This window comes from Camelus bactrianus, chromosome 6 (genome assembly GCF_048773025.1).
Source record: "Camelus bactrianus isolate YW-2024 breed Bactrian camel chromosome 6, ASM4877302v1, whole genome shotgun sequence".
NCBI lineage: Eukaryota > Metazoa > Chordata > Mammalia > Artiodactyla > Camelidae > Camelus > Camelus bactrianus.
The window spans coordinates 73326927-73351122 of NC_133544.1; the positions used below are offsets into that span (position 1 = coordinate 73326927).

Consider the following 24196-nt stretch of genomic DNA (forward strand, 5'->3'; position numbering starts at 1 on the left):
CCAGGTTCTGAGACTTTGCTCAGGCCCTTGCCTTCACCCAAAGCTTCCTCTCTCTGTCCGCCTACATCCTTTGCATCCTTTGAGGCCCTGCCCCCCAGTGACTCCAGGTAAATGGACTTGACGATTTCTGACCTAAGTCTTAACGACCTGAGTCACTAACAAAGTCACATCTCATTGAAGGCAGAGCCCGGGAGCTCTCCCATCACATTTCCTCCATGTCTAGTGCAGGCCTGCAGACACATCTGTGAGGAAACCTTTCCTTGGCCTCAAAAAGGAATGAATAATAAAGCGAAGAAAATAACATTAGTTGATATCTGCTGAGCACCCCACTTGTCAGATCACTGATTTCTTCACATATGTTATGTTACTGGATCCTCAAAGCAACCCAGTGATGGACAGTACTCCTGGTGCTGCTCCACTTTACAGACGAGAAAAACTGAGACTTAGAGAGGCTTAGTAACTTGACCAAGGACACAACTATCAAATTGTAAATGGAAACTATGTCACTTGATCTTTGACAAGGCTGCCAAGACAATTCAAAGAAGAAAGAATAGTCTTTTCACCAAATGATGCTGGGATAACTGGATATCCACATGCAAGAGAAAAGTTGAACCCCTATTTACTGTACATGCAAATTAACTCAGAATCAATCATAGACCTAAATGTGAGAGCTAAAACTATAAAACTCTTAGAAGAAAACATGGGAGTAAACCTTCATGACCTTGGATTAGGCAATGGTTTCTTAAATATGACACCAAAAGCAGAAATGACAAAAGAAAAAAATATGCCTATATTGCACTTCACCAAAATGGAAAACCTCTGTGCCTCAAAGGATACCATCAAGAATGTGAAAGAAGGCCCCCAGAATAGGAGAAAATATTTGCAAATCATATATTTGACAAGGGACTTGTATCCCTTGTAAAATATACAAAGAATGCTTGCAACTTAACAACAAAAGGCAAATCACCCACTTTAAAAATGGGCAAAGGATTTCAATAGACTTTTCTCCAAAGATGACATATAAATGGCCCATAAACCTGTGAAAAGATGCTTAACATTGTTGGACATCAGGGAAATGCAAAACAAAACCACAAGATACCACTTCACACCCCCAAAGATAAATACATCAGAGGGACAGACAGAAAGAGGGCATTTTACCAGGGTGTAGACTTCATGTGCAATTCACAGTTCTCGCTCTGGGAAGTGAAAGATGAAAGCATGTCAGGGATGACAATTCAGAGCCAAGTGGTCCCAACCATAGAAGTGAAGGCTCACCACACTGTCCACTCCCTGACTTGACTCAGCATGCTCACGAGTCTTACCCACACACACGCTCTCCCTCTTCTGGACATGACCCTCCTGACCATCCTCAACTCAGCCTCCACACACTCTCTTTGGCTCCACACTGCAGTTCAGCAATCTCCACCCATGACCCCTCCACCCTGCCTGAGAGACCCCTACAAGTCATCTTCCCCTATGCGACACCTCAGGCTCTCCCCATCTCCCTCCCTCCCATCTCCAGGCTAAGTTGCCCAGGGGCCCCTTCCCAGACCCAGATCCTCACCACAAGCAGGTTCACTGTCTGGCCATCGGGGAGGCAATCAAGGGGCTGGCAGACAGGGCTGTTCTTGTGCGCACAGCAGCAGCAAAGCTGGAAGGGTGGATGGTTCTGTGATGGGGGGGGGCTCTTCTGGCCCCAGTCCCCACCATGGTCCCCACTGCCGCAGACTGTACCTTGCAGCTCCACTGGCTCTTGGGCACCTCCACGTGTACCTGGGGCTGGAAGTACTTGGGGTAGTGGAAGCAGGCAGGATTTGGGCAGCAGGGCTCCTGGCTGCATGAGATGCGCTGGGTGTGCTCGAAGGACTGCGTCACTGTCACCAGGAAGTCCGTCCCTGGAAGAGGGGATGAGAGTGCTGAGACCCCAAGGAAGCCTCTCACTCCCCACCCCAACTGGGCCCACTACAATTCTTTTTTTCCTGCTTGACGGAGGTAGTGGGGATTGAACCCAGGACCCCATGCATGCCAAGCACGTGTTCTACCACTGAGCTGTATCCTCAATCCCAAATCCATAGTTTTTTTTTCTCCCAGTGGAGGTACTGGGGGTTGAACCGAGAACTTTGTGCACACCAAGCATGAGCTCTACCACTGAGCTATACCTGCCCTCATCCGGGCCCAGTAAAAAGCCTAGCTGGAGGCACTCAGGACAGAGATTTAGAATCACCAGGGGCACTGGTTAAAATGTCTCAAAGAGTCTCATTCTGAAGGGCAGGGCAGGGTGGGGCCCAGGAACTTGCATTTTAACAGGGCTTGTGTGTGGGATCTGAGATGCTGAGTCCTCTGGACTAGTCCTGGGTTCACTTCTCTACAAGGTGCCCCAGAGTCACAGCCCCACTGCACTGAAAGCAGGCCCTTGCCTTACCGCGAGTTTGGGGGTAGAGCCTTCTCCCCCCGCCCCACCACCACACCAGTGGGGCTGTGCCTCTCCTCTCTTGGGACAGGGCTGGAAGCCTTGTATGCAAGGATGCTGTGACGTCAGGTGGTGAGCTGGAGAGTCGTGTTTGTGGATCTGGAGTCCCTGCCAGCTATGCCAGTTCTGAAATGCTAGGACTCTATGAACGGTAATCTGACTAGAGGAAAGCGAGTAGCTACAGGGGCCCTGGGTGCTGTCGGTGCCCCCCTGCCTCCAGTGCTGACCACCGCACTAGCCCCAGGGGACCCTGGTCTGGCAGGGGTGCAGCACAGACCGGTGAGGACAGATGGGCAGTGCTGTGCTGTGCTTTGCCAGGACTGGGAAGCACTGAGGGTCATGCTGGTGCCTGGAAGATCAAGCCCGTTTTAGGGCAGAGGGATGACGGGTTCATGACCCCTGAGGGCGAGGTGATCTGGAAGAGTCTCCCCACTCTGGGGAGTCCACGGAACACCCCCAGCAGGCAGAGGCGGTCAAAGGGCTCACTTTTCCTATTCTTCTTCTGCCTCCTGGATTCTGCATGAACCTCCAGGCAGGACATTTGTCGAGACTGAAACGAAGGAAGGGGAGGTCATTTTGAGCACGAGCTGCCCCCATGCTCTACCAGGCCACTAACTCCCAAAGACTGATTAGGGGGTGGGGAGAAGATCTCCTCGAGTCCTGAGGCTTCAGATGCATCTAACTGAAGTGGCTGTACCAAATGGTGAAAATCTTTTTAATACTGAACTTGTGCTTGTAGAGAGATTGGAGCTGGGGAAACGCGACAAGATTGATTCTGGGAGGAGGCTGCCACCTAGTGGGTGCTTTTATTGGGGAGGTGTCCAAGGGGAGATGCTGGACCAGGGCGGTTGATGTCCCAGGTACTTCCTCCCCTGGAGCAGAAACCCAGCTGCTGCCCCCACCACTGCCCGCGCCCCCACTGTCTGGCTTCAGTTAGTCTGACTTCCAGCGGGCTCTGGGACAAGGGCCCAAGCTGAGCCTGGTTTTCCTCCCACAGTTCTGTTCCCTGAGAGCAGCAGTCACAGGCTGCCCCTGCAGCTACGGGAACCTGGAAGGACAATTACCACCAGCACGCCGTTGGTGATGAGGCTCTCAGGTGGAGAGGGACTGAAAAACAAAATGGGAACTCCTGGTCAGTCATATAATCCTCTACTGATTTCTCACAAAGGTGTCAAACAGCCTACAGAGCATCAATAAGGAGACAGCAGAGCCTTCTTTGTCCTTGTGAAAAATACTGGCTTAAGAAATCTTAAATTGTCAAGGAGAAAACTGGCACACATTTTAAATAGAATTTCCAGAAAAAATAATTATAGGTTCGAGGGAGTAGAAGAGTACCTCCCCCTTTTTTTCCTTAAATGATAACTGTTCTTAATGTCCAACCAGAGGCAAATGTGTGGAGTTATGAGGATAAACAGGCTGCAAGGAAAGGTGGAGGCCACCAGCTAGAGCAGATGTAAACAGCTGTGGGCAAAATTGACCCATCCTCCCTTCTGTGCTTTAATATGTGAGTTTAACAAACAGCTCTGACCCAGCCAGAGAGGGGCCTGGTGAATATGGAATATCTTTGTGTTACAAAGCTGAGAATAGAAGCCTCCAAGGTTACATTCAGGGTAGGGAAGCCCACAGCTCCCTCACCAAAATGAAGCCCAAGACGACTGTCTCCAGATCAACTCTTATTACCAATTTTGACATATTTCATTTTGTAAGAAACTTTCTAATTCAGCCGAGAAATGTTTCCCCCCCTAAAAGTCCTGTCAAACTCAGAATTGGAGGAGAGAGCCCAGATTTTCTTGAATGTGAAACAAATGAAGTTGACTTTAATTTGTCAAACTGAATTAAAATTATATTTTAAGTTGATTTTAATGAGGCATCCCAAATAGTTAAATAGTTCCAAGAGCCCTAGGTGGAAGATTCTCCTGGTGGAATTTGACAAGCCCTCTTGTTCTAGTTCCTTCCTCTCATTGTCCCCCTGTCCGAGGCTAATCATAAGTCGGGGGGGCTCAGTCCTGTCAGGGCTAAGGAGGGGAAGGAGCCGGCCGCCCCATCACAAGGGGCACTGCTGCCCCGGGGGCAGGCTTGTCCCCTCCCTCACTGCTCCTTCCCTTCCTTCCTCTCTGTTTGTCCTCTTCTTCTCATACTCCAGCTCCCTGACCCAATTCCACTGGAGTCCACAACACAGTCAGACCTCCAGGACCCTAATTGGAAATGATGGGAAATGACCCCATACGTCAGCCCTGAGCCTCCCTATGACTTGGTTCTGGAGTTGGCTGCAGAGGGGGCCGGCATCTGCTTCGGGCCAGGGTTTGAGGGAGTTTGTTCTATCAGTTCTGGGTCCAGGAGGAGACTCCTTGGTCCTGACCTCTTTGTCAGCCCGGCCTCAACAAGACCCCATCATTGTGGTGGCGGGAATTATTCCCAGAGGCCACGCTCGGAAATGCCAGGGAGCTGAGGCAGATGATTTGGCCAGAGTACTAGATCCTTAAAGCAAGACTGACATCAGTAGAACTGGATGAGCAGAGGTGGGGCCCAGGCACCTACAGTATTCAGAAACTCCGAAGTGATTCTGACGCCCAGTGAAGAGGGCCAGGGGTGAGAGTGGAAAAGGGGGGGACAGCCAAAGGGAGGACCTGGCTCTGCAATGCCTGTGCCCAGAAGCTGCCCTGGGGTCAGGACCTTGGTGGAACTCTGTGGGCTGGAGCCTACTCACCTCTCTTCTAGCAGGAACTCCACCTCCAGCTCCTCCATGCCCTGCAGGGGGAGGAAGAGATGGCAGTTGTGAGCTGTGTCTATACCTCTCTGCAGACCAGGACCCTCTGCCACCCCAGGAGTCCCTGTGGACCTGCCCCCGTCCTTCCCATGTGGCTGTCCTGCTGTCCTGGAGTAGGGGCAGCTGCTCCTGGCTCCTGTTGTCCCCTCTGCCTCCCTCTGACCCCAAGTCTTTGATATCAGGAACATCACTGACCACTCAGGGGAGGGGAGGGTGTGGAGCCCCAGCAGGTAAGTCCCTCTGCCCCAGAATATTTTCCCTTCATCTTCTCCCTCCAGCTTCCATTGCTCTCCTGCCTCCCCAAGGGGCTCAGTGCCAGGGGCAAGGGAGAGCCGAGATACTGCCCTAGGCAAGCTCCACTCTGAAGGCAGGGCCCTTTCCTTCATCCACTGCTTTGCATCTCTTGCTGTATAACTTTAGGGAGTCATGACCTCAGTGGATCTTTATTTCCTTGCTAGAGTGTAAGCCATGCGAGGCCGGGGATGCTCATTCCCTGATGTGTCCCCAGTGCCTGGAACAGTGCCTGGCCCACAGTAGGCATTCAAGTACTTAATGAATAATTGAATCCATAACATCCTTTCCAGCTCTGACTTTCTCTGATTTGCAGATGTTCCCTCCTTTACCCTTATCCTCTGGAGCCATGCCAGCAGCAGGACCCTCGAGGGAAGAAAGGGAACCAACACTTAGCTATGTCTCCATTGTGTACTGTGAACAGTGCCGGATGCTTTACTACGCATTCCCGCTTAAACCTCACAGCGACCCTGTGTGGTAGGTATTACTATTGCCATTGTGAAGACAGGAAACAGAACTCAGAGTAATTAAGTCATTTCTACCAGGTCACACAGTAAGCCGAAATGCTGGGATTTGAACAGTAGCACTGTCTTCTCCCATCTTGGCTACAGAGAGAGAAACCTGTGAATTGGCATCATAAGAATAACCAGCTACCCCCCGTGAGGCAGGAGGCTGAGGATTGGGGCACCCGCACCAACCTCTGGGTTGAGTGGGAACTTCAGGTGGGTTTTCTTTCGGAAGCAGAGCTTGGTGAGGTCATAGAGAACTGTCAAGAGATGGTCATCTGGTGTCATTGTGTCTTCATCACAGACGCTCAGCTCTAGCACGTTCTAGGCGAGAAGGGGTGGGTGCCAATCTGGTTACCAAGGTTGCCCCCAACTAATTCCTAGGATGAGGGGCCTAACCTTAGTCCTAGTGAGGACGTGGGTCTTTGGCATGGGGACCAGCAGAGCTCAGCTGTGAGGGACATTTGTAGGGACATGAATTAAGGGAGGAAAGTGTCTATTCCTTCCTTTCCAACTCTCTGAAACCTTCCTACCCCTCTTCTCTGACTCGCCTACTGGGGAATTTTGCTCTTTTGCAAGCTTGGCAGGGGCCTGGGGAGTGTGAGGGATTTCATTTCACCTAGGGGAAGGATGAAGGGCAGAGCAAGCAAGACCACTGCCAAGACATAGACTATGTCTAGCACTGGGACCCAGGAGCTGAAGACAGTTCCTTTGGTTCTAGAAACCCCAGTTCAGGGAAGCTAACATCTTAACACTCCAGAGGAGTAATGTGGCCAAGATTATAGGGGCTTTGATGGGACTGGGGTGACATATTGGAACTCTATCCTTTGGCTCATCAGCCCCTAATGAGGTCTCATGGATGGTCCCAAAGCGGCATGCTAAGGGTGGAGCAGCTACCCTGTCATCTAGCTGAACTTTGAGGTCAATGATCTTAAGTGTCATGGATTAGCCTCTGATGAGCCTCTGGGTCTTGTTCCAGGGATCCTGGGAGATGTAGGTTGGGGCTGGGTTTGCCTCTTTGTTCCCTACCTAGTGGAAGTGAGGTGGTTCTGGGGGTTCCCAATCAATGAGATCTGTTGACTTTGCAATGACTAGAAACCAGGTGTGTTCCAGAATCAACCCAGCAGCCCCACAGATCTTCAGACAAAAGAAACACAAATTCCTGTTTCAAGATGGCAGGCTGAGCCCATTACTGAAATCCTCCTTTCTCACCAAAACCATATATGTGATAGAAAAGATACTTTTAAAACGATAAATATAAAGCCCTTCTTGAAAACAAAAAGGATACATCATGAGCTAGAAATAGAGAAGCATCACTAAAATATGAAAGCAGTAAGCAGGATGGAGCTGTCAAGCCTCAAGTGCCTCAAGACTGGGATTGATGCCACCATGATGAACCCAAGTTTGTCTTAAAGGCACTCTGCTGAGTCACAACTCAGGATGTTCACAGGAGAATTCTCCCTCAGGAAATGCGCACTCAACTTATAGTCACCATGTGTCTGAAGAAGACTAATCCCATGAAACAGCAGCTCAGCAAATGAAAGAGCACACATTCAAGGAATTAGAAATAATAAAGCCACCTAAAAGGGATTTAAAAGATACAGAAAGCCCTCTGGCTGGAATGAGACTGGCCTTGGATTTAGCAAGTAGAATGGCTCCTCTCTGTATTCTCCTGCTTGAAGTATGGTCTGGAAGTTACCAGAAACACACCTATTTTGGGTCAGGAGACACCCAGTTTCAGCAACAACTGGGTAGAAGGACGAGAGAGACAGGCAAGAAGGTAGAAGGGTAAGTAGACTCAGAAGGACAAGCATGAGCTGGGCAGAAGGAAGGAGTGCGTCAGGGAGGGGAAGACAGGGCAATGGAGGACAAGAAGTCAGCAGGAAGAAAGACAAATGGGCCTGAGTAGGACCCACGAGCGAAGAGAAGGACAAGCAGCAAGGTGGGGACTAGAACTGCAAGCAGGGCAGGCAGGTGCAGGCCTCCACATCTCACCTTCACTCGGCTCTGGATCTGGAAGTTGAAGGTCTCATTCCACTCTGGATTTGGGCAGTTGGAGATGGTCCGAGTCCTCAGCCTCTTACAAGAGGCGGTGGGCAGCCAGAGGCTCACAAAACAGTCTGTTTGGCTCACTGTCCAAGGAAGACAAGGATGGGAGGGGAGGGTGAGGAGCCAACCCAGGTCCAAAGGGCATGGAGGCAGAAGCCAGGGCAAGGCCTTGTCTCAGCTCCAGGTCCCCTCCTGACTCCTCGGTCTGACTCTTCAGAGACCTTTGTCCCAGAACACTGGGAAGGTCACAGACTGCCGGCTAGAGGTCTCACAGAGGGGACCCAGGCCCCACGGACTGTTCTCATGGACCCAGGTGGCCTCTGGCTCTCTGAGCAGACACCTGTTGGCTTGGGAAAATATAAGGCTACAGAGTTTTCCCTCTGCCAGGGGAAAATTTGGAGGACTAGCCCCCAGGGGTCAAGTTTATCTCTTGCCTTAGCTCAAGGCACCAGGGAAACCAAAGTAGGGCACAGCTCTTCCTATTGGCTAAGGAGAAGCAAGGATTAGAAGGGACACAGTCTGCCATGAATCAGCCCAGATGGCCCCCATGGGAATGGGCTTGAGAGGAACAAGATATTCAGCAGGATTCAGGAGCAGGGACTACCATCTACATGTGACTCAGATGCACCCAGCTGGCTCTTCATGTCTACACTGGTGTAGTACGTACAGATGGGGTACATGACCCAAGCATGGGGTGTGGGACTCAGGAAGCCCTCACGTCTAAGGCCACATACTTTATTTTTCATTTGAAAGAACAACCCCATTGCAATGATGCTGTGCATGCTCTGGAAAAGGGCAAAGTCTGTGATCCCAACAGGCCCTCCTAAAGTGAAAGAAGGCCTCCAGGGTCTTCTGTTCGGAGCAACAAAAGGCATAGGGTGAAAAATGGCAGCCCAGCCCAGCTCCTTCCCTTCATTCTACCGGGGAGGAGTGAGGGACAGGTACCACGATTGCCCTGTCACTCTTCCAGCAGTCTGATGGGGCAATTCCCAGGGTACCCACCAGAGACAGAGAGCATGGGAAAAGTCGTTACAGTTTCCAGTGTCAGAGTCCATTAGATGGTAAAGCTGGGTGGGGATGAGAGTTCTGTACTGACCAGACTGTTCCAAAGTAGTTCATAATTATAATTAATAATGTCCTGTGAGAGTGGAACCAGAGGTGTCCCCCCAGACTGACCTAGTCCTACACTGTCACTATGGGGAGGACTTTATCAGACTTGATGACCACGGTGTGCCTCCCAAGCATCCCTAGCTTCTGATTTCATCCCCAACGTCTGGTTAATCTTTGAGGGCTCACCATTCAATGAACTGGAATTCACGACTTCCTCCCATTGAATAGAGGTGAGACGGCACTGTCCTTTAGATGTCAAAATCATCATTAATCCAGACATGAAGAATGACCAAAACCCAACAGAATAAAAAAAAAAAAATAGAGACATCATCCTCACCTTTCCTTCCACACTCAACCTGTTCCTCCTCACCATTCACTCAAGTGTCCTAACCAGACACCAAGTGTCACCCTTGACTCTCACATTGAGTTGACTTAACTCCTTGGACCTCTCTAGCCTGTCCACTTCTCCTTATTAGCACAGCCACTGCCTTGGTGTAGGCTACCGTCATCTCTGCTGCCATGTCCCTACTGGGCACCCTGTCTTCTGTCCTGCCCTACCCTATCTTATCTCTCAAAACAAACCAAAGGGCTCTTTTTCTATCTGATCATGTCACTCCCCAGTTTGAGATCCTTCAATGGCTCCCATCTGCCCTCAGGAAGGAGTCTCACTCAGCATGGCTGCCCCTCCCTCTTCCACAGCCTCAGCCTCATCTTTCCACCCTCCCTATCATCACCCCAGCCCCTGCCCTGCCCACCCCCACCGCAGGCGCATGCCCACACACATGCACACATACATATTCACGCACATGTGCTCACATTCTCACTCTGGACTCCGGCCAAACCCAGTCAGTTGTAGGTCTCAGAAAGCCATACTGTCTTGCCATGAACACCCTTCTCTTCCTCTTTCACACCACCTTTCCTTGGTTGGCCTGTTCAGGTTGCAGAAAGGACCTCCTCTGGAAGCCTTGCCTGAGCCCCCAGGTCTGGGCCAGGTGCCCTCCGAGCCCAGAGACCTCTGCTCTGCTCCCAGTGGAGCACTGACTACCCTACATGACAACAGCAGTTTGACACATCTGTCTCCACTGCCCCCTGTCCCCTGTGAAGTCGGGGAGACCGAGTGTTGGCACTCATTAGATATTTGTTAAATGAGTACAAAAGCCCAACTTCCTGTGAACGGGCTGTATCAGTACCCCAGAAATCCTGGGCTGAGTCACTGCAGATATAGGTAGGCAGGTTGGCATGTCTAATTGTTCTGCCCAGTCCTCCTGGACCCCTCCCTTGACTTTTCCTGGACACCGAGGCCCCTCCTCCTGGTCTGCCTCCCTGTGCACAAGGAATCTTCAGCCAGGGACTCCACCAACCCTACACTCACGTGCTTGGCATGATTTGAAGGAACCTGTAAAGGCCCCTTTCCTTCTAAAATCCCTTTCCTATCATCAGTCCATGCCTAAAATTCTCCCATTAAATCCATTAAATAAAGTCTCAATATTTTTGGCCTAAGGCTAAAATCCCTAAGATAAAAAGACTCCTGAAAGAGCCAGGATTGATCAGACACCCACACTTCAAGTGTTAATTTATTTTTCAGTCCTTTCGCAGACAGCTGTTCCGCCTCCCTTCCCACAGGGTTGGGAAGGAGAGTGTGGCTCAAGAGTGGGTAGTCCTGGGGAGGGAGGGGCGACGGAGGGAGGCCGCCGGGCCCAGATGACAACCTGGGGCATCATTAGCTGACTGTAAGGATAGTGACTGTCATGTTGCCAATGAAGAGTGGTTAAGAAAGGGTGACCCAATTCTGAGAATTTCAGGGACTGCAGGGGATTTCCTAGGCATAGATAGTTCCTAGTCTTTGTTCCTCATGAAGTGTCAGAGGGCTTGGTCATCTGAATGTCATGTCTCCTCTCCTGGAATGTGGGTGGCCAAGATGACTCAATGATCTGTACAGAGATCAAGAACATTATCTTCCTCACACCTTTGAGACACCTGCCTCACACCCCCTTGGGGTGCTGGTTTGAGTTTTAATTCATTTTCCCAAGAGGAATGAAAATTCGTGACTGCTGGGAAATTCCCAAGCTGATTCTCTCCCAGTCCTGGCCCAGGGAGTCACCCCTGAATCTTATCCCTGAATCGCTTCTCTTTTGGGCTCCTGGAAATCTTGGAAACTCAGGCACCCATTACAGGACTGAACCAGAGAGGAGCTTGTTTCTTATCCAAGCTAGAAGGAAAATTTGGGGCAAGGGTCACCCAGGACCTGCAAGATATCAGGATAGTCTCAACCCAGGTGAGGCAGCTACAGAGCCCAGCCTGTGACAACTGTGGATCCAGACACAACGTGACCTGGGCTGACACCCCCAGCCACCATGGATTCCCCCACCCTGTTCCTCAGGGGAAATGAGGAAAACATAAACAAGGGGTTCCCAAAGGGGACCGGGTACCCTCAAAAGACAGCCTGTGTACCAGACGCACGTGTGGGGAAGGGAAAGAGGAGGGTGGTGGAGTGGACCTCAGTCCATTTCTCTGGCTGCCTGTTCCCCCATCCCAGCTGCACCTCTGGGACCTGCAGGTGATGGGTGTAGCAGGGAGAAGACAGAAGGAAGGGCCCTGGATGATGGAAAGGTCTGAGCACACAGGTGCAGGCATGCTGGGGGAGTGGGAGGCCAGCGTGGACCTGCAGGGCTGGGACAGACACACCTCCAGAGGGGTGGAAGCAGGTGAGTGCAGCTGTGGGCATGTGGGAAGCTCAACCATTCCCAAGGGGAGCGGGGTGAAGTGTCTGATGACTCATGTGGCGTGGCAGGAAAGGCAAAAGAGGCAGCCAGTCCCCAGGTCTGGGGGATACTTCCAGGCTCCTCAGATCATTCACAGTGGCCTGGGAGGCCCTGAGAATCCCGAGAAGTCCCTGGCCCTCTGGCCAGCCTCACGGCAGGGCCAAGCCCAAAACTCCACTGGATGGAATTGCTCCCCCTGGCATGGGCTCTGGACACTTGCCTATCCGGGGACCTGGTCTGAATCCTGCCTGATCCCTTTGCTTTCTCTGGGGCTCCAGGGCCCTCCCTCCTCCACCCTCCACACTCATCCCCGCATTGCAGTGTTGCAGGGGCAGCTTCCCAGCAGGTTTATCAGCCTCTCCCACCTGTGCTCCTGAACCATCTGCATATTATCAGGAAGTCCTGTAATCAGGTGCCCATCACTTAGATTCCTGTCCCTCCTCTGAACACCCAGCCTGCTTCTCCTGGCTGGTCTCCTCCACCCTCAGTAGTCCAGACCTGGGATCAAACACTGATTCTGCTTTAGGCAGTTAATCCTCATGTGCAAAACAGGCCCCACAACATTGCCTTCATGTTGTTGGGAGGGTGAATGGTGTTTGGACATCTGGCCCCGGGCCAGTCCCTAGCAGGTGCTCAGGGACTATGGGTCCTCTCCCTCCCTCAGGAGGGATCCTCCCCCAGATTGGGCTCTCCAGACCTCTGGATGCTCACACTCTGCCCCCTCAGGACCCAGGCCCTCAAAGCAGCCTTCCTTAGCTACTCCCAGCTTTCAGTGTCCTCCTCCGGGTCTAAATTCTGTGGTGACGAGATTAGAATGCCATCCCCCATTACTACTCTATAGGTGCTTTGGGCATAGAGTCCTCGCCTTGTATCACGGCTCTCCCAGCCTAGGGGGAGGGCAGTGTAACAGAGGTTTGGAGAACATGGAGTCCTTGGGCCATTCCTATAAGGTCATTAGTAAGTGGGGAACCCCTCAGCTGTGGGGCCTTGGCAGAAAGCTTTCTCCTCCTCGGAGGCCAACCTTCCTCCCTGGGTGGCAGAAGATGAGGACAGCATAGGGAGAAGCTTTTGTTCTCCTGCCAATCCAGATGCCTTCATTTCTTCCTGAAGCCAGAGACTTCCCTGGGCCCCTGTGGCCTGACAATGCAGCAGGGGCTGGGATGCAGGGGAAGTTAAGGCTGCAAGAAGATACTGCACCAAGAGCCCTGAGTCAAACACACATGGGCTGAGCTGCAGAACCAGGAGCTTTGGGGCATCTGGCAGGCGCTGCAGAACCCATTTTCCTGAGAAGGGCACTGGGGCTAGGCCAGTATGTGGTGTCCATCCCTAACCGCCCTTAAACTCATGCAGAAGCAAGGAGCAGTCAATGCCCAGTGTGGGAGAAGCAGGTGCTCCTGGAATGGATCCCAGGGAGGGGAGGGCGAGGAAGAGAGGGCGAGGAAGAGAGGGCGAGGAGGAGAGAGCGAGGTGAACAGTGCTCTGGGACGAGCACTGCAGGGGCTGGTAAGTGCCAATTTTATAGCAGAGGGAGGGGCCTGGAAAAATGGCTCAAACCCCAAGGTCTGAAATACAACCTGAATATAGAACGCACACACACGCATGCACACACACTCATGCACACACACAGAGTCACATCTGACCATTTCCTTACCCAGGGTCCTGTCTCCATCTAGGCCCCATAAGCAGAGAAGGGGGGATGTGGGAGGGGGCTACTCACCCAAATCAGCCTGTCGGACGTTTTTCATCCGGACGACCCTCACTGTCAGCAGGTGGCATGGAGACAGCTCCTCCTGTGGATTGAGAGGACAGAGGACTCACTCTTCAGGCAATGGTTGTAGGTGACCTTGACGTATATGGAGCTGCTCAACCCAGCATAGACTCCCACTGCTCAGACTCAAGCAGCATCCCCATGGTCGAGCTAGCTGCCTTTCTGGGCTCTGGAGGGCTCTTCTGGTCCCCAGGGGGCCTGAGGCTGCAGAGGTGAGGGGCTTAGTCCTCACCCCACTCTGGGCCAACTCTCCCTGGAAGAGGGCCAGCTTCACACCTGTTCTGTTCCTGGCTTTCCTGTCTGGATCTCAGAATTGGAAGCCCTTCCCTTGAGAGTTTTCCCCAGGCTTTGATGAGTCTTTTTACTGTTCACTCCTGGCCCATGCCCATGGCAGACACCATCAGACTCCTCCAGCCCACTCAACGGCTACATTTTTAGAGGCCTCTGAACTGGAACCCTTCACATGACACATGGTCCACTCCATGCTGCTAGAATCACTTTATACCTTTTTAAGAGAATGTACTTCTCCATTTAAAATAATATTAGGGTTTAGGGAAAAACAGAAGAGTGTGAAGAAAAAGAGTTTCCATAATGCCATCACTCAGTGAAGGCCACTATTATCATTTCTGGTTGTTTTTTTAATGCTATAATTCTTTTTATTTTCAACTCAGACTGTCCATGGATAGTTCATCTGCCTTGGCTATTATCAGAGATAGTAATATTTGTAATGATATCTAATGAACTATTTGCCAGACAATTTTCTTATAGTTTCTAATCCTCCTAAGACCTTTATAACAAAGGAATAGCTATGTTTTTAAAAACTAAGCTATAATTGACATATAACATTGTGTAAGTTTGAGGTGTACAACATAATGACTTGATATACGTATTTAGTATTGCAATATGATTACCACAAGAAGTTTAGTTATGCATTACCACACATAGTTACATCTTATTTTCCTTGTCATGAGAACTGTTACCATTTTGATGTTTGTCCTTCCAGCCTCTTCTGAGGCTTAATCCTAACCAGCAACAACAGGATGACAGCAGGGAATGCTGTCACAGAGTCCCTGAGATAGACATGTAAGTCATTTCAGGGCTCTCCCTCCTCTGCCCCCAACAGCTGCCTCAAAATCAGAACAAAAGCCAAGTTAACAGTCACATATAGGTCTGAGGATTCCTCTTGTGAGATTAACTCTGAAATATTGAATATCTTCATGGTTAATAACATGCTCTAACAGGATTGTGTTTTGAACTTTGTAACTTGGGCCAAAGGCTGCACACACCACTTCTCTTCTGATTCTGGAAATATGTCTGTGTCTTTGGCCCGACCCACTCTGGGCACAGAGGGCTCCTCATTTCTCACTCCCTGCCTGGGCAGAGCCTGTGTGCTGATCTGATCTGGCGAGGAGGCAGGAGTCAGCTTTCCCCCAGGAGAGCAGTTCTGGAAAAGGCTGTTCCCTCTGGCCCACTTTCTCAGAGGGCAGCTAGAAGGCTCCAAGCGGGGAGCCGCCCGGGTCCCAGCCCAGTCAGGGGTCACTCCTCAAGTCACAGTCCTCCCGGCCATCAGAGCCCTTCTCCTGCCTCCAGGAGAGACTGCCCTTGGCCCTGCCCAGCTCCCTTGTGTCTTCTCTGGGAGGGAACAAGCATTCACAACTTCCTGCAGGACCTCGCTTGAGGTCCCCCTGATCTCCAGGAAGGGCTCTCTGCTGTCATCTAACCTGATAACTTCCCATGAGGCGGACCATTTCTTTCTCCTCTAACTTAGCAGCAACATCTTCAGCTACGGTCTGCTACGTGTCTGCTGCATGCTGTGTTGTCTATACAATCTCTGTTTTATCTTGCTCAATTCTTGTAACACTGCACAGAGCAGTTATTATTAACCTCACTTTAAGATGGAGAATCTGAGCCTAAGTCCTGGGACTTCGGGCACTCAACTAGAGTCAAAGGAAACCAAGTCTGAATCCAGTTCTAATTCTTGGGCCCATGTTCACAACCACGACTATACTGTCACCTTTCTTGAAAGCGACCCTTAGCAAACACGAAGACAGGTGCTGCTCGCCCTCATCTCCTCTTGCTTGGTCTCCTCTGAGAATCTATTTTCCTGGCAGATTCTTCTTTTCACCCTGTATTCCCCCCAAGCCCCAGAATAACCTCCAAACTCTGGCAGCTCTTCTACTTAAAGTGCTCTACTGACACATTCCATCATCTGTCTCTTTTTCAAACAGCCAGAGCACATCAGAGCTCTAAGGGTTCTGGGAGAATTTCCCACTTTCTAGTAGCCACAGAAGGCTCTTTTGTGGTCAACCTGGAGCCTCAGATCACACCTCTAGCTCAGGAGTTTGCAGGAGACACTCAATTTCATAGCACTCTGCAAAGGACTCATATCTGCCAGCAAAAAGACAGAGCCTAGAGGGTTTGAGAGAATGCCCAGAGGGGCCATGCCAGGAGGAGGGCAGCGGGAACATGGGACTCAGGTCTTGGGCCCAGATGATTACAGGTACCAGGTCTGTGAAAAATGACCTTTGGGGATTAAAATGAGTGTACATATTTTGCTCCTGGTATAATTATCTCAGTTGGAGTGGTGTTAGATATAAGCAAAACTTCATGGCCCCAGAGGTAATTGGTAACACAGTAGAAAGATGTCATAGAAAAAAAGCACAGTGTCTGTGACTATGGGAACCAGAAACCAGTGAGCTTATGGAACCCAAGTTTATGGGGTGGCTTATGGAATCAGGGTAAGAACTTCAGGGACTTGGACAAGCCCATCCCTAGGACAGGATGCCCTGGCTGGATATCAGGATGAAAGCTTAACAATAGGCTGGACCAGGCACTGTCCAGCTAGGCTGCAGTCCTGGAGTTAATCCTCCAGTTCATGGGGGCATTGGAGGGTCCTGAGGTCAGGACCATGGAGCATTCAGGGGATTGGAGCTCAAGGCAGGGACTATTTGGCAAAGAATACAGAAGTGTATTTAGACACTTTAAGAACCAGAACAACAGAGGGTATGGCTCAAGTAGTAGAGCACGTGCTTAGTATGCACGGGGTCCTGGGTTCAATGCCCAGAACCTCCTCTAAAAATAAATAAATAAATAAACCTAATTATCTCCCCCGACCCCACACAAAAAGTAAAATAAATAAAAAGAACCAGAACAGCTGTGCGGCAAGGACAGCCAGATGGCAGTATTCTGGAAGCCTCTGCTCAGGCTGCAGACACAAATGACCCCAGCCTCCTCCCGGGCCTCGGCCCCTGGGGCTGGTCTTGACAGGACTCCATTTCCCTCGAGACCTCCTCAGGACACAGCTCATATGGAAAAGAGCTTGACTCTCAGGATTGGCTATTTTGTGATCCAATAATATCCCTTTCTAAAACCCCTAACTTTATAGATAGGACTTTGGCGAGGAGGTAGGGAACACAATTCAATACCCTCCTCTAGTGCTCCAGGTGCTGACTCCGCCTGGGGGCACTGCCTCTGTTGTAGTCTAGCCACCCAAACCATTTTGCTTTGCAGAGGAGAAGACAGAGTTTGGAGAGCTGGCATCTCACACAGGGTCACACAGACCAGAAGGGGCAGTGCCAGGACTCAGGTGCAGATCCACCTGACCGCAGGGCAGCGCCTTTTCCATCCACGTGGAGGCTGGCTCTCACCGTGAATTAACCAAATCAGTTAAAAGCTTGCTCCAGGTCATGCACCAGACTAGTTAATAGCAGAGGTAGGAGTAAAACCCTCAGCTCCCAATTCAGGGCTCTCCTTACATCCCAAGAATCTAGCTTTCACCACAAATTAGTCAGAAGAATGTTTAGTTGCAGATGGGCTCTCAGGGTCAGGCTCCCAGGTTGGGGTGGGAGTTGGGAGGAGGGTCTGACAACTACATTTCAGTAGTGGTGGGGCTGAGGCCCATGCCTGGGTCAGGCATACCCCAACCAAACCAGCCCACAAGGTCTGCATGCTGGGGAAAAAAGACAGCTCCCTGGGAGCCTGTGGGAACTCTCCTCCCAGGGCTTCTCAGGGCAGGTCCCGCTCGTGATGCCATCTCCTCCTCCCCAGCGTGCTGGGTGTATCCATCAGCTCCTTGCAACACTCGAGTCAGAGCTCAGACCAGCCTAGTGATAGCTTCCAGGAAGCAATGGCCCTGCCTAAAAGAACACTGGGACAGGGAATTTAGGGGAACCCAGAACATTTCCTAGCCAGACATCCTAGACCAAGGGTCACCTGAGAGGAGCCTTTATGGCTGTTTTCCTTTTTGTCACCCAGGCTATGTAAGGGTCAGGGCAAGAATCTCAGCTCTGACTCACCGACCCTCCAGGACCATAGAGGGATGAGGGAAGCTCCCAATTGCTTCATGGCCCCCTTCAAGGTAAACTCCCTACTATGAAGGTCTCCCCAGGTCCAGGCTCCTGGAGGCTCAATGAGACAGGAGAGACAGGGATGCTGTTGATAGGAGCCCCTCCAGCCCCTGAGAGCTGTGGGGGAACATAGGCCAGAAGGTGATGTCTATCCTGGCCCAGCAGCAGGACACCGGGTACCACGTAGCATGGAGCGCCCCTCCTGGGTTCCTTGGGGGCTGAGCAGGGTCTTCACTTCACACCCCAAAGGGACAGGACAATTTGAGGGCATCACTCATCTTATTCTGTGATTTAGTGTGGGCCAGGTGAAGGTCAGGAGGAAGAAGTTGCTGCTGACAGCCCTTGCCATGACATGCTTACAGCAGGAAGACCGAGGTAGACGAGAAAGCTGAGGCAGAGCCAGTCTAGAACCCTGGCAACCTGACCCACGAACCTGGGGTCTCCCCAAGAGGCTGGGCAGGGCCATATAGAGCAAGGAGTCTCAACCACAGACCCAGTTGGGGGCCCCTTGGCTGATGGTGACAGGCCCCCATCCTCACCAGACACCACACCACGTGCTCTCACGGCAGTCTGTGGAGGATGTCCACAGGGTACATGCCTACTCACCACTGGGCTGGGCTAAGCGTGACCACCACAGGCAGTGCTGAGACTGTCCTCCTGGCCCCAGGCTGGCCCTGAGCCACTCCACAGTGTCTTGTCAAGCCCGTGAATACCCACAGCTGGGCCATCCATCCAGGAGCCAGGCCCCAACTGGGCCAGATTGCATCCTCAGGTGCTAGGGAGGGACTGCCTGTGCCGAAGTGCCCCATATCTCTGGAGTCTGCAGTGCCCCCAGCCCTCCATGAGTCTGTCTCCGGCCCTCAGCCCCTGGCCTTCCCACCCAGCACTGCTCCCTCACCTCCATGGCACAGGTGGTCGGGGGCCTGCCATCTTCTGCTTGGCATGAGTCTGGCAGGGTGTGGGAGACCCAGACGGGCATCTGCCTCTGGAGCATTGTGAGGCTCTGCAGCTGGGTGGTGAGCTGGGGAACTTATACTCTGACTCAGAGCTCCACCCTCTGGATGCCTCTTGGCAGTGGCTGGGATTGCCCGGGGAGGGGTTTAGGTGGGTAGATGTATAGGGGGCCTGGACCTAGGCCTCTGAGTATCAAGGGATCCTCAGGTATTCAGATCTTGGAAATGCAGGGTCAGCAGTCTACTGCCCCCAGAAGCTCAGAACAACCAGTCTGTCCACTGGAACAGGGAGTGGCAGGAAGAGGCTGCTGGACCCTCACAACTTTAGGATGAGCCCAGCAGTGATTTGGGAAAGCCCTTTCTCTGCATCTTCTCGAGGTCATGATCAGAGGTGCCCCTCTGGGGAATGGTGCCCTCCCTCCTAACTCCACTGAGTCCCACAGCTTCGCACCCCAGGAGCTGTGGGCAGGGACCTCAGGAGAGTCAGGGGCCATGGCCAGGACTCCTGAAGTTAGAGGATGAAGAAAGAAAGTAAACGCCTGAATACTTGGTGAGGAGACGATCAGGGGAAAATGCTCCCCACGCTCCCTCCTGGGAGGCTGGGTCGGGAGAGGGTGTGTCCAGCCCCTGCCTGGTCTCAGGCAGCTTTGAGGATGCTCCCACCCCACCCAGCTGATCTCTATCTCTGGCCCGGTGGTTGGCTGACTCGGGGGGCTGGTGAGGCCACTTCACTTGCTCGACAGCCCAGCTGGGTGCACTGGGAGTTTCCTGCCTGAGCAATCGCCTGGGGCCCCACAACCGGCTTTTCTGGCCTGTGGATTAAAGTGATTTTATGAAACTAAGGGTGAGATCTGAATGCAGGGCTGGCTGGGCCTGAGTGCAGCGATGGAACCTAGTCAGTGGTATCTGTGGGGCCTCGTCCTCTGCCAGGTGGCGGACATTCCCATCCTGCCCCACTCTGCTTTCCACAACCTCCAGAGAAGGGAATGGGGCCTTCGCTTGGACCCCTCCCAGCTCCCATCCTTCCCTGCCCCTGCCATACCCCACTGCTAAGTACACAAACTCAGCAACCACACCCTTTGGTGAACTATACTAAATTCAATTTAGTTCCAACCCCAAGTGGGCACCTACTGCATACATGCTCCTGAGAGAGGAAATCCCAGACTTGAAGATGGGGAGCCAAATGCTTCCAGCCCTAGAGGTCTGAGTCTCTAGAGGTGACAGAGGGCATCCTAGAAGGATCAAGGTACACCCTTCACATTTGTAAATACCTGTGGTTCACAGAGCTAATAATTGGCTAGAAAGTACAGAAGCAGGAAAATGGGTGTCAGCTGGGAAGATAAAGAGTGGGTTTGAGAAGGCCTCATGGAGGAGGTGGCATCTGAATTGGGTCTTGGAGGACAGATGGGACTGCAATAGCTAATGATAGATGGGAAAGGCTTGCATGAGCAAGTATAGGGAGGCCAGAAAGCAGGGTATGCTCAGGCATGTAAGTGGTCTGGTATCAGAGTAGTAAGTTGTGTGGAAGGAGATGTGGGGGGTGGATAGTGGGACACAGAGGGTAGTGGAAGTTGGGCAGAGAGAGGGAAGATCTGTGAAGGAACAAATCTAGGAAGATACACTAGGGCCCAATAGGTGTTACTCTTAAAAGACATGCTTTAAGTTTAAACTTATTCTCTAGGTAATAGGGAGCCATTGATGGTTTTTGAGCAAGAGAGTGACATGATCAGAGCTGAACTTTAGGAAGGCAATGCTGATGGACGTTGTGGACAACCAGCCCACAGCACTACAGTGTCCTGAAAGTGATGAGGTGAGGGCTATGGTGAGGTCCAAGGGACCTCCTCCCTGAGGATTCTACCTGTCTCCCCTTTTCCTCCACTCCCTGATCCTTCACCACCAAACAGGCCCAGGGCAAGTCCCAAACTCCAAAGTATTCCTCAAAGCCTGGAACTTGAGCCTCTTCTCACCAAAGGAGCCTAGCCACAACCCCTAACCCCACCACCAACCTGCTATCTATCCTAGGCAGTGCATGGAAATTCTAGGTCTCCAATCGTTTTATTTCCTCATTGTCCATAAACTCCTCAAGACCAGGGCCTCACTTTAGTTGAATGAAACCAAATTGAAGAGGAGGCTAATAGGAGGTGGGGTGGAAGTTTCTTCCTGGACACCCTCTGCACAGCCTTGGACCCAGGTGGGAGCTGGTGCATCAGCAAACTGAGTGGACCACCTGCTAGCATGTACTGACTGCTTACTATGTGTCCAGCTCTGTGCTGACAGGGTGGTGTCTGGAAGGAAACACAACAAAGAATTTGTGATCTAGTAAGGGGGGAAGAGGGCTGAATTAAGTGGTAAACTGTCCAATGTGGACTCTAAGTAGAGCAGGAAGGGACAGGGGACTCCATGGGGATGGTGGGGAGTGGGCTGGGAAGGCAAGGGGTACCAGGCAAAGAAGTCCACACGATGGGGTGAGGGGTGCACAACAGCCTCCTCTAATCCAATGTGTCTCCAAATGAACATACAATTTAACCTACAGTTTCTGGTTCCTGTGTCCCTGGTACACAACTGATGTTCCAAATGAATGCCCCTGCCCCCAGAGTTCCTTCATGTGGAAACTACGAAGCCATCTCTGCACAAAGTGGAGGCAACTGGATTTCTACCTACCATCCTCTCCTCCCTAATGAGCAGAGAGCCTGAGATCTCCCCAGAGACCCCCAACCTGCTCCTCTGAGGCCACCCCTCTGACTATGTCTGGGGGTCTTGTTAATGGGCTCCCATTGATTGCAGTGACCTGGATCTGCCTCTCGCCAGCAGCCTCTTGGCCTCAGGTAACCCAGCACTGAAGAGTACATTCCTCCCAGTGGCTCGGCTGACATCACTCACTCCCAGGTGAACCCGAAGGATGAATCCTTCACCTTTCCTCTTTCAAGATGCCTCAGATGCCTGTCCCTTTCTTCCCACTCCCTCAGCAGCATCTGATTGTCCTGCCTCTCACGGGTTCCTCCCACACACACTTGGCTGGCTGATGAGCTTCGTAACCACCCCCTTCAACCTGTCATTCTCCTGCACAAACATAGCCAGTGCTTTTCCATCCTTGCCAACAAAGTCTCGATCCCAATACCTTCCATAAAACAAGTAGAGCCCAGAAACAGCTCTATGTATATATGAAATTTCAGTATACAATGAAGGAAGAATTTCAAATCAGTGATGAAATGATGGATTCTTCATTATCAGAAAAACTAGCTTACCATTTGGAATAAAATAAAGTTAGATCCCAACTTCATAACTACACAAAAATAAATTGCAGACTAAATATCTAACCATTAAAATAAGACTACAGAAGAGTTAAAATAAAATATTAGAGAATGGTGAGGATGAGGAGGATCTTCCTAAATGAGGTGCAAAACCCACAAACCAGTTTCCCAGTAGGGAAACACTGCCAGATTTAAATTACAGAAGTGTAAAACTGGGGTAAAGCAACAGGTCTCATAGCACAGTCTTACCTCCAGACATATCCCACATTTCTTCCTCTTAATAAATATCTGTGGATAACAAACTCACCCTTAAAAAATAACAGTAAAGAGGAGAGTCTTACCGGGCCTGATATTAAAATAGACTACAAAGTCACATGAACACAAGCAGTAGGTGGTTGGTGTAAGAATAGGACCAAGGGAACAAAATAGAGGGATCAGAGACAGACCCTGACACTTAAGGGAACTTAAAATATGATAAAACTGGCACCACAAATCAATAGAAAAAGAACAGATTAAGAGGTGACATGGACATGAGTAAATTAAAACAGCATCCCTACTTAACCCCGTATGAAAAGATTGGTTATAAATGAGATCAACATAAGAAATGGAAAATTATAAAGTTAACAGAAGACCACATAGGAGAATCTATTTGTGGTCTGGGGGCAAGGATTTCTTAAACATCATTCTGAATCCACGAACCATAAGGGAAACTATTTCTAAATTTGATTACATAAGAATTAATGATTTCTGTCAATGAAGAACAAGCAGAAACGGTTAATAGCTGACAGAATGACAGAAGATAACCACAATGCAGCTGCAAATCACCAAAGGATTAATGTCTAACACATACAAAGAATTCTCACATACTCCATAAGAAAAAGATGGCCCGCCAATGTAAAAATGGACCAAAGGTTGGAACCTGCAATTTATAGGTGGGGAAACCCAAAAAGCTAACAGGCGTTTGAGGAGATGCTCAAAAATCATTGGTAATCAGGGAAATTAAAACAACAATGAAATTTCTCTACAGCTATTAAACTGGAAAACACTGAGAAGGCTGAATAATGACTGCCTTTCTTCAGGGGGAGAGAATGGCAAAGGATTTGTGGGTTCAGGGAAATAACCAGCAAGAAGACGGGCTTGGGGCTCACAGGCACCAAGGATGTAACAGGCCATGTCCGCAGCTCTCTGCACTCAGGTGAAACTGTTTTCCCTCCAGCTTCTCCACAGAGTTGCTGCCCCTGCACCAGCCCAAGCCATTATCTCCCTCATCTCAACTACTGCCTTAGCCTAACTGGTCTTCCTGCTTCCACTTTTGCGTTCCTATAAGCCATTCTCTACAGAAGAGTACAAGTGATCTCCTAAAAACATAAACCGGATTATGTGACAGCCTTGATTAGATCCCTCCCATAGCTTCTGGTGGCTTTCACTTCTTGTCTTGGCTCTGAGAGTTGCTCATGGTCTATTCCTTCCCGGGAACACAGTTCAGCTTAAGTGGAGTTGCTGTTTTATTTTACTCTCTATAGGAGCCACCTGTGCTCACATCATCTTTTGGACAGTTTGCTCTTTTCCTATTGATCTGTGGTTTTATCATACCCTTAAATATCAGGGTCTCAGCCCCCCATGTCCTGAACATGCCAAATTCTTTCTCACATCAGGAGTTTTGCACTTGCCGTTCGCTTCCCACTCCATGCACAGCTGGAACTTTCTCCGCTGTCATGGCTCTCCTTAAATGCCATTCTCTCCAGCAGCCCTGCCCTGACCACCCTCCATAACACATGTGCCTTTCACCCACCTACTTGCTTCTGTGTTGCTCTGATTATCAATTAATTATTTAGTTTAGTTTAATTGTATCTTGATTTATTTTGTTCATTTATTCTTTTTGCCTTTTCAGGGCAGGAACATTGCTTGTCTCATTCACCAACT

General features: G+C 50.7%; 1 protein-coding gene across 3 annotated transcripts in view; it reads right to left on the reverse strand.

Moving 5' to 3' along the window:
• Positions 1-24196, reverse strand: part of PLA2G4E (phospholipase A2 group IVE) — a 57941-nt gene that overhangs the window by 15003 nt on the left and 18742 nt on the right. For 2 of the 3 annotated variants that reach the window (XM_045524248.2, XM_010965185.3), the window contains 9 exons: positions 13673-13745; positions 8030-8166; positions 6227-6358; positions 5178-5218; positions 3535-3577; positions 2957-3020; positions 1735-1895; positions 1565-1651; positions 1159-1196 (listed from right to left, as the gene is read on the reverse strand). In XM_045524248.2, coding sequence (XP_045380204.2) covers positions 1159-1196; positions 1565-1651; positions 1735-1895; positions 2957-3020; positions 3535-3577; positions 5178-5218; positions 6227-6358; positions 8030-8166; positions 13673-13745 — 776 coding nt within the window. Of the gene's footprint in view, positions 1-1158; positions 1197-1564; positions 1652-1734; positions 1896-2956; positions 3021-3534; positions 3578-5177; positions 5219-6226; positions 6359-8029; positions 8167-13672; positions 13746-18967; positions 19071-24196 lie in introns of those variants that run through there. The other variant, XM_045524247.2, reaches the window with a different exon arrangement.